This window comes from Oxyura jamaicensis, chromosome 1, assembly GCF_011077185.1.
Source record: "Oxyura jamaicensis isolate SHBP4307 breed ruddy duck chromosome 1, BPBGC_Ojam_1.0, whole genome shotgun sequence".
Taxonomy (NCBI): domain Eukaryota; kingdom Metazoa; phylum Chordata; class Aves; order Anseriformes; family Anatidae; genus Oxyura; species Oxyura jamaicensis.
In genome coordinates, this window is record NC_048893.1 from 150,750,169 (window position 1) to 150,764,801 (window position 14,633).

General features: G+C 34.6%; 1 protein-coding gene across 1 annotated transcript in view; it reads left to right on the top strand.

The window, feature by feature from the left end:
• UGGT2 (UDP-glucose glycoprotein glucosyltransferase 2) overlaps window positions 1-14,633 on the top strand; it is an 85,433-nt gene that overhangs the window by 22,924 nt on the left and 47,876 nt on the right. Inside the window, exons 9-13 of the mRNA XM_035319175.1 lie at window positions 335-434; window positions 4,604-4,664; window positions 9,282-9,373; window positions 10,520-10,670; window positions 12,368-12,487. Of these exons, the coding sequence (XP_035175066.1) occupies window positions 335-434; window positions 4,604-4,664; window positions 9,282-9,373; window positions 10,520-10,670; window positions 12,368-12,487 (524 nt within the window). The remainder of the gene's footprint in view (window positions 1-334; window positions 435-4,603; window positions 4,665-9,281; window positions 9,374-10,519; window positions 10,671-12,367; window positions 12,488-14,633) is intronic.

Genomic DNA, 14,633 nt, shown 5'->3' on the forward strand with positions numbered 1-14,633 from the left:
GCTGTGGGTTGGTCTGTGTCTAGGTTTCAACATCATACACTTGTGACACTAGTACATTAGCATGTGATGAATTGTCTATTTTTTCCATGTGTTTTCCATGTGTAAAACTTAGAAATTACATGTACAATATGCTCAAGATAGCCAAGCAGAAGTTATATGAGAAGCCCTGATTCTAGTATTTCCAACTTCTCAAGGGCCTGTCTTTTCAACCTTAATAATATTATTTCATAATCTTTTATAATGTCTAATTGAAGCATAAAAAAATTATAATGTGTGTGTATGGCAAGGTTTTCTGGTTCTAGGCACTATTGATATTCCCAGATTTTTTTTTTAGATCTTAGTTTTCAAGCAGCTGCTCGAATTATGTCTACCCCTGCTTATGATGCCTTAAAGGTGATGAAAGACATAGCTCAGAACTTCCCAGTAAGAGCCAGGTATGATATTTAAGCTTGTTTTTCAAATACTGTGTTTATGTTTGTGTTTGAATTTAATGACAATAATACAGATTTACAGCCAAATCCTGCAGTCAGATATTCATGTTTTACAGCTCACTAGATGGATTCCAGACAATTTAATTGAGTAGATAATAACTCCTGGGAGAGCTCATGATTGGTCTCTTAAATGTTTCCCATGTGATGCATGAGATGCCATGAAGGCATCCTAATCCGTTAGGCACTTATTATTGAAGACCTAGTCCTCTGGGCTTTTTCTGGAATTATATTTTCCCAGGTGCAATGTTGAATTAATAGCAAATCAACTTTCAGTCGAAAGAGGCAAAATCCTGTTAATTTCATAGGGGATCTACACACACTAGTTCAAAGCACAACACTGCTGGTAAGATACAACCCTGGCTACTGTATGTTAGGGTTCTTACAGGGGAAGATCTGTCACCCATAACAGCTTAGTTAACAAAATATCATGGTAAATGCTAAGTAAATGAATAACATTTCCCTTTGTACTAATATTGAAGATTGCCCTTCCTGTAAGCCAATTGTACTGCAATTGAGGAATGTTTTCTTTACATTTAATAAGTTCTTCACGTAATCCTATCAGCAGTATTTGCTTGAATTACTGAATTAAATATGATGCTAAATATGGTTCTTAACTCAGTGTGCTTTCATATTTTACAACTCTTGTTTAATTATCGTTATGTTTCATTATCATCTCTGATGATCTGTTAGTGAAAATCAACACTGTAATGGAAAAACTGCATTTTTTTCAATAAAGAAAAAAAAAGATTTAAAATGCTTGAAACAGAATTATTATGAAATGGTAAGGTACAAGTTTACATGTAGATTAGCAATCAGAAAATGCAGCTTTTTATTACAAAATAGTGGAAAGGTACATAATGTTGAAGTGCAAGGCCAGTCCTGTTCTTTAAAGGACAGGAAAAAAAGTAATTTTGAAGTATTTCAGGTGACATTTAAGTCACTAATTTCAAAAGTCATTAAGTTGTTATATCCTACTCCAATTCCCGAGATGTATTTGTGGCACTAGAGCAGAATTTACCTATTCTTCAAACATTTTTTTTTTTTTTTTTCTGGGTAAAAGCATAGGAAGACTTTAAAACTACTAAAAGGGGAGTTGTAATTCCTGCTGTGTATAGCTTAGTCTGTTATCTTTAACATGAGCAATTACAAATATTTAAATAATTTTAAAAGGTAGTAGGTCTGCATTCACAAGAATTTTTAATCAAAGAGGCGTTGTCTAAAAATGGTACGCAAAATGTATTTCCCCGGTAATTTAATCACACTTAACCTGTAGAATCAAAAATCCTAGTTAAAAAATAAAAAAGGAGATGAAAAGATATTGCTTAATCACCCTGGATAGATAACTGAGTATTATAATAGTGCTGTTTTAGAACTATTTACATTTAGATATGAAAGCACCATTTTTTCATTATGCAAATTTTGGTTTGAAAATGCTGTATAAAAATCTAAAACTATAGATCATCTTTCAAGGTCCTTTCCAATCCCTAACATTCTTTGATTCTGTGAAAATAAAAATTAAATATTATGCCTTCCCTAAGAATTGAAAGATTCTTTAGACCATAACAAATTAATATAGCATTCCTTTGGGAATTTCTTTCACTTCATAGTTTATTACCTACATTTTTGTGTCATAGTATTTTCATTTGAAAAGGTTAGTCTGAGGAGGATTTTACAAAATGTCATCAGATGTAGACACTGTAACAACTAATATATTTCATGTTGACATTTTGATAATATTTTATAAGATATTTTTCAGCTTTGAATTTTTATAAATGGTTGTCATGAATATATGTTATGTAAGAATGCAGTAGTAAGAATTACAATGCTCTTAAGTTTTTTGCTATTCATTCATAATTCATGAGTGTTAACATTATGAACATGTTCGAGGTTTCCTTTTTTTCCTCGATATGCAGTACTGTATAGCTACGTGTTGTTCCACACAAGAATAAAGATGCATATATTATCTGATAGAAAATGTTTCAACCTTAGAGTCATGCAAGAACATTTCTGTGACATGTAGAATGATCATTAGAATCCATTTACTTTCAGGTGGTAAAACATTTCTGTTTAGTGAGTCCTTATCAGCGACTATTTTGAAAAACAGTGCATAAAATTTTGTGAAGATCTGAACAGATAACTGAACTCAAAGCAAACACATCTGTCACAAGTACTTTTACTTGCTACTTGATAACTGACCAAGACAGAGTAACTGAGGTGGGAAAGGATCTCTGGAGGCTGTCTGGTCCAACCCCTGCTCAAGAAGGGCCACCCAGAGCAGGCTGCACAGGCCCATGTCCAGGTGGCTTTTGAAGATCTCCAAGAAGATCTCCACCACCTCTCAGGACAACCTGTGCCAGTGCTCCACCACCTGCACAGCACGGAAGTGCTGCCTGGTGCTCAGAGGGAGCCTCCTGTGCTCCAGCTTGTGCCTATTGCCTCTTGATATGATATTATCCCTTACACTTAACACATTTTCTCCCTAAAATCTTGCAAGAGTCCTGTAACATGAACTGCCATATAAAGACAAGGAGCTGGTTAATGTTTTAAAATACTTTTTTTTTTTTTTTTTAACTGTAAAAAAATAGCAGTAAAGTGTATCTTGCACTGGCTGTTATTTTACTTCCTTGTTAATGTTAGGGCAGCTTTGTCTTGTCCTTTCTGCTTTTTATTATTTTCACATTCATCTTTTATGTTTCTCCTTTTTATCTGTGTAGTTTTTATCATCAGTTTATGCAGATGAAGCACTGATTCTGAGAGTTGCAGACCCTACTATAAATTATGTTGACTTAGCAAAAGAAAAGCTATAAGCAAGCCATCAAACTCATCCTCCAGTGATTACTGATAATAATATATCTGATCTATTTTGTAGTGCTGTCTTTGAGATCTCAGTTTGAGTTTCAGCTTTCCCAATTTGGAGCCAATTTTGAGCTAAGGAAAATACACCAAGTATGGGCTTGTTTAAATACAGCTCCTTCTTGACCCTCTGTTGCCATTTCATTGTATGCTCTGGAAGCATGCAGTGCTTCACAGTGACAAAAATAACCTGCCAGAATATGTACAGAGGGTGGATGGAAAAAGGTATTTACATTGACAAGGATAAGCTGTGATGAGTTTTGTAATATTTATAAACAAAGCTTGGAGATCATGTTGTTTGCACCTAACAAGTCCCTTTGATAACCTGGAAAACCTGAATATTTGTTTAAATAAATTTTGCATCTTATTTCTGACATACTGTGAAAACTATGTGGAATTTAATAGCAAGGTATTCTAAGCCATTTCAGTTTGGGGGGGGACGTGGATGTCTGTGTTATTTAATAACTGTTTTACTACCATAATTTTTAAAGTTGAGTTAGTAGATAATTCTTAGTTGCTTAGTTAACTTTCAGGTTTATGATGACTTCAATTTTATTTTGTCCTGTACAGATTTGCTAAAACACATACAATTATCCTCTTTTTTCTTTGGAGAAAAAATGTGGACAATAGAGTTTTCATTTTGACATTTATTAGGGGAATCAGATTGAGGTTAATATAGTTTGGGGTTTCGTAAAGCATGGTGAAGTTAATTTGCGTCTGGGTGTATTTTACTCAAGCCTAATAGTTATAAACTTGACATACAGTACATTGTGACAAGTGCAGGTAAAATAGTCAAAATAGTCTTTTTACAATGTTCATGAGAAGTAAAAAAGATAGAACTAAGAACATTAACTTAAAATATACAAATACGATGTTTATTTAGGCAATACATTAGATATTCAAACAACTTCTTTTTTTTTGTAATATACATGCTATTTTCCAGAAAAGCAAAAGGAAAGAATGAGAGTTCTAAAATATATATAAAAAAATAAAATAAATGCTGATAGTATTACTTCAACAAAACTTAACACAAACTTGAAATTTAGGTTTACTAGAGTAATAGAGAAGATACTTGTTTTGAAAATAAAACATTTATGACATTATGCATTACTCTCTAAGTCTTACAGCATTTTCAATTACAGCCCATTAGATGCTGTATTAAAATAATAGGTTTCAAATTGTTTAATACAGTTTTAAAAATACAGTGGTTGAGTTATTTACATTATTTACATTTTACATTTACATTACCATTTTTACAGATCATTGACCAGAGTGCCAGTAGACAAGCAAATGCGAAATGAAATAGAAGAAAATCAGAAGGTTTGTTTTATTTCTTCCAGTACTCATTTCGGTTACTGTCATATTACTGTGTTTGGAGATCTGTATTAGTGCAGCAGCTTTCACGTGGTTTCTTTCAGAGCAAAGTAGTTAACGTGGGTTTTTTTGCTTGTTTGTTTGCTTGTTTGTTTTGTTTTTTACTTTCTGCTGTTCTTGGTACTTTCCTCTTTCCCTCTTTTTGCTTTACAGAATTGGGCAAGAACAAACATTTTTTTTCTGGAAAGTTCTATTCAGTCCTAAATTGAATTGTATGCTGTGAAAGCAAGATACAAATTAATCTCTTACAGAGCTTGGTGTTGAATCTAGGCCCACTGTTTATGTTATGGTCAGGACATGATAGTTTTGAGCTTTCCATTGTACTTGAACCATGCATGCAACTCTTCTGCAAGGTATTTTGAACAGGTCTGTGGTAGATAGTTTTTTTTTTCCATCTTTGCTGCGCTGCATCTTTTGTGCTTTTTATCATGTGAAGAGTCATTGCTCTTGTGTTTTTGACTGATCACTGTAGCCAATGCTAAAGTGTCACTTTGCACTGTAGAGTTCCTGACAAATGTTGTGTTTTCTGTCTCAGTTCAGAGTTTGAATTTGTTGTTTCAACTTAAGTGTTAAATGTTAGCCACTGTGCTTTTAGGAGTGGTCTTCTCAAATGGCAGGTCCAAGATCAGCATTGTTGTGTTTTTAAATGAATCTTGTAAGACCTATTTGTGTCTGTATCACTAGGCCATGTCAATGTTGCCTTTGACTTGAAAAGTACTTCCATAGCATTGTCCTTAATCTTTCTTTAGATTAATATTTATTACCCAGTTTTTAGTTGACATTGCTGTTGGCGTGGCAGGTGTTGCCAATCTGTGCTCAAGTAGCAGGCATTTCTACAAGAGGCTGTTTCCTGTCAAAGAGGAAGCGAAGTGAGCAAACCCTGTAGCTAGTCTTGAGAAAACTCAATTCTTGCACGTGCAGGTTGAGTTCTGAGTAGGCAGCATTCTCCTGATTTTCAGTCTGTGACTCGTGTTTGTCAGAATATGTATTTTTGTGTGATACTAAGACTGACCAACCACTGTTGTGATGAGGTTTCTTACTTTTTTACTTAAAGCACTCTTTTACTTTTGCAACATTTCTGAGTATTTGTACCCATTCAGGTCTTTTTCTTTGTTTTGCCAAGCATAGTATCTCCAGGGGAATGCCTTTCCAGTTTCTTCCACCTTCCAAAACAGTGAAAATGAACAATGTCCCTGTTGTACTATGAAGCCCATTGTTGCAGTCTTCTCATAAGGAGCTTGTCACCTCCCGTGCAGATAAAATTTCACATTAATGTGTTAGAGCTCTCCACCATGCAAAAATTAATGTAAGGCTTTCTGGTCTCAAGTATTCCTGCCCAAATAGTGACAGATTCAAGTGTTGCACAAACAGTTATGTCAATAGGTGATAGTGGTTTTGTCAGTAGATGATTGCACATGGAATTGGTGCATTGAGAATACAATTCACATATCCCAGCAGATCACCTTCTTGAGCCCTTCAGCTTTCTTGTGTGCTAGGTGCATGTTTGACTCTTGGGTAGGTGATGCACTTCAGTGTTTTTGCAGAGATCTTTGAATGCGTTATGGAGACTTCTTGCTTCTTGCTCTAGTGAGAAGTGCCATAGTTTTTCCAAAAATGAGTGAATCAATATCTGCACCCTGCTTCACTGCTTTCTGTATACATCTAAGAAACACATTTTTTTATATCTTCTTGTTGTTAAGCTTGTAGTCAGGATAAAGCAAAACAGCTCTGATGATCACAGTTTCTCCACAGTATGTGAGTGTTAAGATCAGTCCTTCCTTGTTGCTTGGTGAGGTCTTTAAAATACCTTGCTTCAACTACAGCTCTGTAAACACAAAAAACAAAAACAACTTCTTAAGCAAAAACTGCTCTACTCCAAAACACAAAAAATGAAAAGTATATCAGGAATTAAAATGACTATTATTACTAAATATATAAGGACTAGGCAAAGTAACAAAGACTTGGATTGAAATGTAAATACCTGCATTTAGGCACATCTATATATGTATCTAAATTCCTCTTATAACAATAAAAATGTAGTCAATGGACATCAGAAACATTTTTTCTCTCTCAGTGATTGTTTGTGTGATGTGATTGAGTTGCCTAAACCTGGATTTCTGATGTTGTTTGGTATCCCAGGGGGTATCCACGATAACCACACAGGTCAGGTCAACATGGCCATGGGGACATCCATTCCTTTCTGCCTGACTTGTACTTTCCAGTCCAGAAGCCTTATCCTGAGACCTTTCAGTGTCTTAAATGACATTGGATATCTTTGTGGCTGATCAGCTGAACCACTGACATGATTCCATAGACTGGATTGAATGCATTAACTATAACACGATCTTAGGCACCTAAATTTAAGTTTCATATACTACATCCTACAGGATTTTTGACAGCTAAAACCCAAAATCTGTTGAATAAAAGTAGAGAAACTTCCTGAACACTGCTGCTAGAGCACAATAAATTGGCATGTGCAGTCTTGAACTGCAGTGCATCCATCTAGCAGCAGGAGAGATATGATCTCATGCTGTGTGTAACTGAATGATTCCCTCTCAAGATAATGAAAGTTGAATAGGAAATGCAACGGGAGGAAATAAAGGTATTAAAAGTTGAAAGGCATGTGATGATTTAGATGTAATGAGTTGATATCCAACTAAAAAATAGACAAAGAACTGCTATGGGTAAAACAAAAAAGAAAATCTCATTAAACACAACTCAAAACTTCCAGTGCAATAATTTGCTGACAGTTTAGCAACAAAATACTGTGTATTATTAGCATTAAATTCTAGTCTTGAGTGTCTAAATACTGCTTCCATCAAAGTTGTTAAGGCAAACGGATGAACTTCTGAACAATCAAATGCCTATTACCAAAGATGTGTAATGTGTCTCAGCCCAGTTGTTTTCCTACAGTACCAAAGGATTTGGAAACATGTAGACTCCCATTGCAATATGTATTGGCTGATTCTTTTATCTTTGTTCTTGCATTTGTTTCAGTTAGCATTCATTTTTGTATGACTATATCAGCCAGTTGCAATCTTATCGCTGTCTCTGTTTGAGTATCTGGGCTTATAGGGATGACCAGTGAGCTTTCAGTCACGGTACGAGATCTCTTAGCCTAAATGTTGATTTCAGGGCTTCAGGGAGAGGGCCTGTTCTAACTGCCTGGCTTTTCTCACAAGATTTGAGTAAGGGCCCTGAAAGATGCTGGTAAGATTTTGTGGGGCAAGAATCCTGCTTATATTTGCTGTTCACTCTTTGAGTCAAGTGGTATTAATGGGGAATTTTCTGCAGTCAGAGCACTTTGTGGTACAACTGTGGTATTAAAATCATGATCAGAGTTAGATTCACTAACTAGAGGAATATTTCAGGTATATCTGGGACTTTGCATCTCTGCCTGGTGCAGGGTGAAAGTGAGACTTCGGGAGGGTATTTGATTTTATGTGAAGGTAGGAAAAATGTAAATGTCAGACACCAGCTACTACTTCTCGGTCTTGTTTTAATGGTTGCATAAGCTTTACAGCTTTCAATATTTTCCTGATTTTTCTCTCATTTGTTCAGGGGCAGTCTCATAAATGAAGTAATATACACAGCCTGAGTTGCTTGCTTAAAGTATGCTTTTGTTGAAATTGTGTTTTTTGTTCACTGTTGTGTTCAATAAGTGAGAGTTAAATGAGAAAAAAAAATCTTTCTCAGCTTTTTATTTATTTTCTGCATACTTACAGCGCTTTCCAGTCCTCTGTTGGGAATTAAGACGGATCTGGAGATCTGACTGCTCCTCATGGTGTTAGTTGGAATAAACTGCTGTTGCTGCTCCTGTTACTTATCTTACTACAGCCACTGTCGATAGTTTGAACAGTGTGGTGCCTCACTGCTCTCTGAGAAAAAATGATAAGGCAGTCCTTATGCACTAAATACTTCCTTCATCTTGTGTTTGTTTGATTATTGTGGTTTTCCACTTTGCAAAGCAAGGATATGCTGTCCCTTTCTGATCTATGGTCTTTTCAAGATCCCTTTGTTAAATGAGATTGCATGTTTCTAGTCTGTCTTTTCTACCTTCCCTGAAGAATTGCTATGGCACATTTTTGGAATTGTGCAAGATTTTTAGATGTTAAGAAAGCTAGTTTGAAGTGGAGGTGTGAAGGACGTGTCGGGCCTCCATTTACTTTTTGTTTGGACGTTAATGGATTTGCAGGAGAAATGTTCTGGGAGTACTTTTTCAAAAAATTATGAGACATAATTTGGTATTTGAGTGTATTTTCACTTTCTGTTGGCAGACGCTGAGAATGTGTCATTGTCTACACCCCGTACAGGCAGGAACAATGTAGGTTGGGCTACAGTGGGGGGGCGTATATAGCTGTTCTCATTGAAAATGTGTTAAACAACACCTGTAGAAGGATGCTTTCAATATTTTTACTAATAACAGTAAGATAAAAGAAGAAATTATGCCAAAGAGATTTGATGTGTCTGTTTTGTAGGATTACGTACAGTTTTGTATATATGTGTGTGTGTGTTAGTGTTGACATATGCCTAAATAAGTTAGCAATACTTTTTACTTTTAAGCATCTTCATGAAACACTTGGAATCCAACCTGGAGAAGCACGTTTATTTCTAAATGGCCTTCATATTGACCTAGATTTTCATGATCCATTTAGGTAAGAGGGTATGTTTGGCTTGAAAATTACAGAATTACTAATAATACTGGAGTTGAGCTCATGGTGATAGATAATCAGATCTGTTGCATTTTGGGGGCCAGGATGTGTTCCAATAGAGAGAATATTGCTTTACAGTCATTTTGCTTTGCATATAAAAACTGCAGAAGTAGTAGAAACCAGTATTTTTTTTCTTGGAATGTGTGTTCTATAATTTACTTACAGTTTTATATCTTACCATGTAAAATTAATTTTGAAATGGAAAGAATCCAGCGTGTGTATACAAAGGTAGGAAGAACACTTCAGAAAAAGTAAATTAAGTGCGCTCTCATCTTTATTTCATAAGAATTATAAAAAATAAAAATCACAGGCATTAAATTTAGTTTAAAGACACCTTGCATTATGTTAGACATGTTAGTGAGTCTGTCTGGTCACCTTTTCTAATGAGTTCTGTTATTATGATCTAATATGCTTTTTTGCTATAAGAAATCTTTTTCCAGTTTCTAAAATTATAATTATATTGCCTGTGATTTGTCTCTTCTTTGCAAGATCTCATAAAAATTGTGGACATTTTCTATTCCTTGGCATGTTGTGAACAAGACAGACACGACTACTTCAAAATCATGTTGGTGGCGTGCAAACTGTCAATAAGTTGGCTGATGCTAAGGCTGAAGTTTTTTTTATGTTCTTTATTTGTCAGTCTACCATTTTTATTTTTTGTTTTTCTATTCTGTGTCTTCTTTTGTCCTTTAATGGAGTTCCTTAAACTTTTTTAGTTCTAGTGTTTATAGTTTTGTTTTTTTTTACTTCATGTTTTTCTCAGAGTTTTGAGATGGAGTCAATTGCATCTTTTTTGATAGTGATGCAAATATTAATAGGTATTTTAAAATGATATGATAAATTTAATTTCAATATGATTTAGAAGAAACTAGAAGTTGTATGATCTGTTTTAATCCTGTTTTGAAATATGCTGAAGATAAATACTTGTAGTATTATGAATATATTTTATTTTAGACATTTGACTGTAGGAGAAAATATGAATGATTTTTAATACTAAAAGTATTCTTTGCCTTAACAGTCTTTGAAATATCTTTCCTTATTATGCCACGACAAGATTTCATAGATAGATATTTTGTTTTCTTGAAAAAGTATCTTAGAGACTCTTAAAGTGGATGGAAAAGTAATGCATGGCCTTCATGAACTTGGAATCCAAGAGGAGACCCTGAGTAAATTTATGAGATTGCATATACAGCCGGCAGATGAGAGTTATGCACTAGACATTCGCCATTCTTCAATAATAGTGAGTATTTAAACATCTATTTTTTTTAATGTTGCATTTGTTAACTCTATGTATGAGACAGTTTAATACTGTAGTATATGGAGTATAGTTGAAATAAGAGGCATAAAAATGTGTCAATAAGCAGCGTTAAGATACTTTGGAGGGTGGTATTCCTTCAGAGTATTTTAGGAATAATTTTCTCTAGCATATATCTTAGTAAAATTTTAAGGTGTAAGATGTTTAAAGGAAAAGAAGAATGTGTCTAAGAGTAGTTGCAAATCATAGTTGTAGAATTTTACTTTAAAGCAATTAATCACAGAATCACACAGAATCTCAGAATTGTAGGGGTTAGACGGGACCTCAAGAGATCATCAGGTCCAACCCCGTGCCAAAGCAGGTTCCTTAGAGCAGGCTGCCCAGGTGGGTGTCCAGACGGGCCTTGAATATCTCCAGAGAAGGAGACTCCACAACCTCCCTGGGCAGCCTGTTCCAGAGCTCCGTCACCCTCACCATGAAAAAGTTCTTTCACATGTTGGTGCGGAGCTTCCTGTGTTCTATCTTGTGGCCATTACCCCTTGTCCTGTCCCCACAAACCGCTGAAAAGAGGTTGGCCAAATCCCTCTGTCTCCCACACTTCAGGTATTTATAAACATTGCTAAGATCCTCTCTCAGTCTTCTTTTCTCCAGGCTGAACAGACCCAGGTCTCTCAGCCTTTCTTCATAGGGAAGATGCTCCAGGCTCTGTATCATCTTTGTGGCCCTCTGCTGGACTCTTTCCAGGAGAGCCCTGTCTTTTTTGTACCGAGGAGCCCAGAACTGGACACCTGCTCCAGTCCCTTGATCATTTTAATAGCTCCTTGCTGGACTTGCTCCATGTCTCCCATGGCCTGGACAGAGAGTGATCTAGCTTGTATTACACAAGACTGCCAAATGTACTTTAAAAGTATGCTAAGTGAACTGTGGAGAACTTACACATCTTGTTTTCCATTGTCCAATGGCTCTGCTTTTTTCCCTTGTTTTTCAAAGTTCTTAGTTTTCAAAACAAATGTTATATGCAAATGGAAAAGGCACTAAAAGACTAATTTTCTTCACCTGCAAGAAGCATGTATCTCTTTCCTGTTTGCCAATTATAGATAGCGTGCACAGAAAACAGTGTAAGAACTGCACACAGTGATAAATATTAATATGAAAGAAAAATCAAAAAATGAAAACTATAAAATTTTATTTTTAAAAAACACATAAAAATTGACTGTAATTGACCATGTATTAATTACTTAGTTATTCTGATATATCTTAAGTGCTGCTGCAGCTGAGAGATAAATATTGTGTCTTTCAAGATGGCTATGCTATGTTACACACGTATCTGTGCAGTAAGTTGTTATGATCTTTGTATTGTAAAAGTACTTTACACACTTGAAAAAATGTTTTTATTCACATTCCGATACAGAACACAAAAGCTTTTTTCCTTTTTCTTTCATAATTAGTTTTATTATGTGCTGAAAAAAAAATAAAACTGAACTGAACAGAAAAAAACAACTGCGACTGAAAAGAAAAAAATATGAATTTTAGAAGCTATTTTCTATTACTAATTAAAAAAGAAATAAAACATTTTCCTGTTTCCAGGCTTGCAGTGTGTTTTAAAATAGCTTTATTTATACATACAAAGTTTATCCACTAGTTAATGTGTGTTTTTTAAATGGTTGGCTTTTTTATTGTAGTGGATTAATGACATAGAAAAAGACCACAGCTATAGCACATGGCCTGCAAGCTATCAGGAACTGCTAAAACCTACATTTCCTGGAGTTATACAGCAGATCAGACGCAATTTATATAATTTGGTAAGTTTAGGTAACTTTTTTTTTTGCGTAATGTATGTATCAATATGTGCACAGAGTTTATTGAAAAATATACGTTCTGTATTCACTGTTGGGTTACAGTTTTGTGTTTTCTTTGTGGGTCTACCAACAGTAGTGAGAATCTTTTTGTCTAGTAAGTCACATGTGGTTATTAGCCTGATTTCCAGAACTGTTGTTTCAGTCTTTTATCTATTGACTGTAGCAGATTTCAGGTGGTTTATTTCTATGAAACATTCTCAGAATTATAATTAATGTTAAATTTTACATTCCTCACAAAGAGCTTCTTGGTAATATGGACTTTTTTTCTAGTCATGATGTAAATATACATACATTGTTCTGTATATTTGTCCATGTAATGAAAGGGTAATAGTAGACAAAGACAATGGAAATTTCCAGTACTACATTATCAAATTAAATTCTTCAAAATGTGTAAGTTTATGGGCGTAAGGGAAGACCCTGAAACTAGAGTTGGAGATGCAAAATAATGAAAGGTCTGCTTCTACTGCCTTGGTGTATCGTTTAGGAGATGAAAAGAATGCATGGGATAAAAACTGAAGAATACAGGAAGAAAGTTATTCCAGCCCTATAAGGAAAATATGTTGAAATTCTTCTGATTCATTGGGTAACATGATAATACTCTTTGACCTCTCTGTCAAGAAAATGATGTAAATGACATTCGGAAGGCAATATTGTTACAATTTGACAGAGGAATGCAAACTTCTTTATCTTTTTGAGTAAAGAGGAAAATAAGTCATGAGCTACTTCTACACGATGAGTAAAGCCCCACTGAGTTAATTTGTATTTTTTGATGAATGCTAGTGTCCAGTGACTTATCTTGGAAAAATATAAAATATAATTTCCTTTAAAATAGCTCAAAATGAATATTGTTCTGGAGAATGTGGGGAAGCTCTGATGGTACAGTTATGTCAGCTTCCTTGCGCCTTACTGTAATACTTTGATCTGCATGACAACACAAACTGGTTTTCCAGAGGATGTTTGCGGTGTGCACTGCAAATAAAAGTTTATCCTCACTGATTGAACAAATACTCAGTATTCCATTTTTTAACTCCCCGTATTGTTAATGGCTTTCTTCGTTTTGTACTTCACAATATCTGACTTTTTTGCCAGGAGCTTTACTGTTACTAGCCTTCTGCATATAGATGATTCACAATTATTAGTGAATTTTCTTCATAGAACACTACTGAGTGAAGGTCATGGTAACTGTTCTTGTTTTAGAAGTGGTGAGCTGAGGTACAGAAAGCATACTAATTCTGAATGTCTTGTAGTCTATTTTTTCCTCTCTATATAGCATTCAGTATCTCTTGGTAAGTTAAGGAAGCAGCTATTGCTGTTTTAAATTAAAATAATTATGAAAGGCAGTTGAATGAAGTTCAAAGTATAAAAAGACAACCAAGATACAAACAATATATAACTCAAATATGCATGCTTGCAGTGAAGCAAAAGGTGTGTGTAATATGAAGTAGATTACATATGTATTCAAAGTTAAATATTGGTATAGATTTATATAACAGCTATATTATAGAAATCGACAACATATCATTTAACTATAATCTGAGGGGGAGGGAATGTTCCAAATTTTAAAATTATTCTGCTGCATTTCAGCTACTCTAACAAAATTGTGATCTCTTCTAAAGGGGCTTGAATGCAAAGCTGAATAAATAAGGTACCAATGTCATAATTAAATCTGCATAAATATAATCTACCCATGCAGACAAATCACAGTTTTGGATTCTATGCATGCCTGAAAGATCTGATTTTACATTTCAAGTGAGACAGTGAATACAAGGATATGTGAGACAGGAAAGAATTATTTCCCAATGCTCCGTTTTTTAAATAGTTTTATGTCAGCATATTCTGTTTACTTCTTTTAGTTTGGTTTTCTTAACAGTAGGGACTTAGTTGCAAGTAGTAATGGAAAAATTAGCACTAGATCTTTTTTCATTAGATAACTCAAATTAAATAAAATAGTGGCACGGTCTTTCAAAGGAGAGTTTGCTGTTGGTTTGAAGTTAACAGTTAAATCCTGATGTTCATTATTTGGTCCAAATCCATTAATTCTGAAGGTTTTTTCATTCATACTAATCATGTTTTCTTACAGTGAATGTTC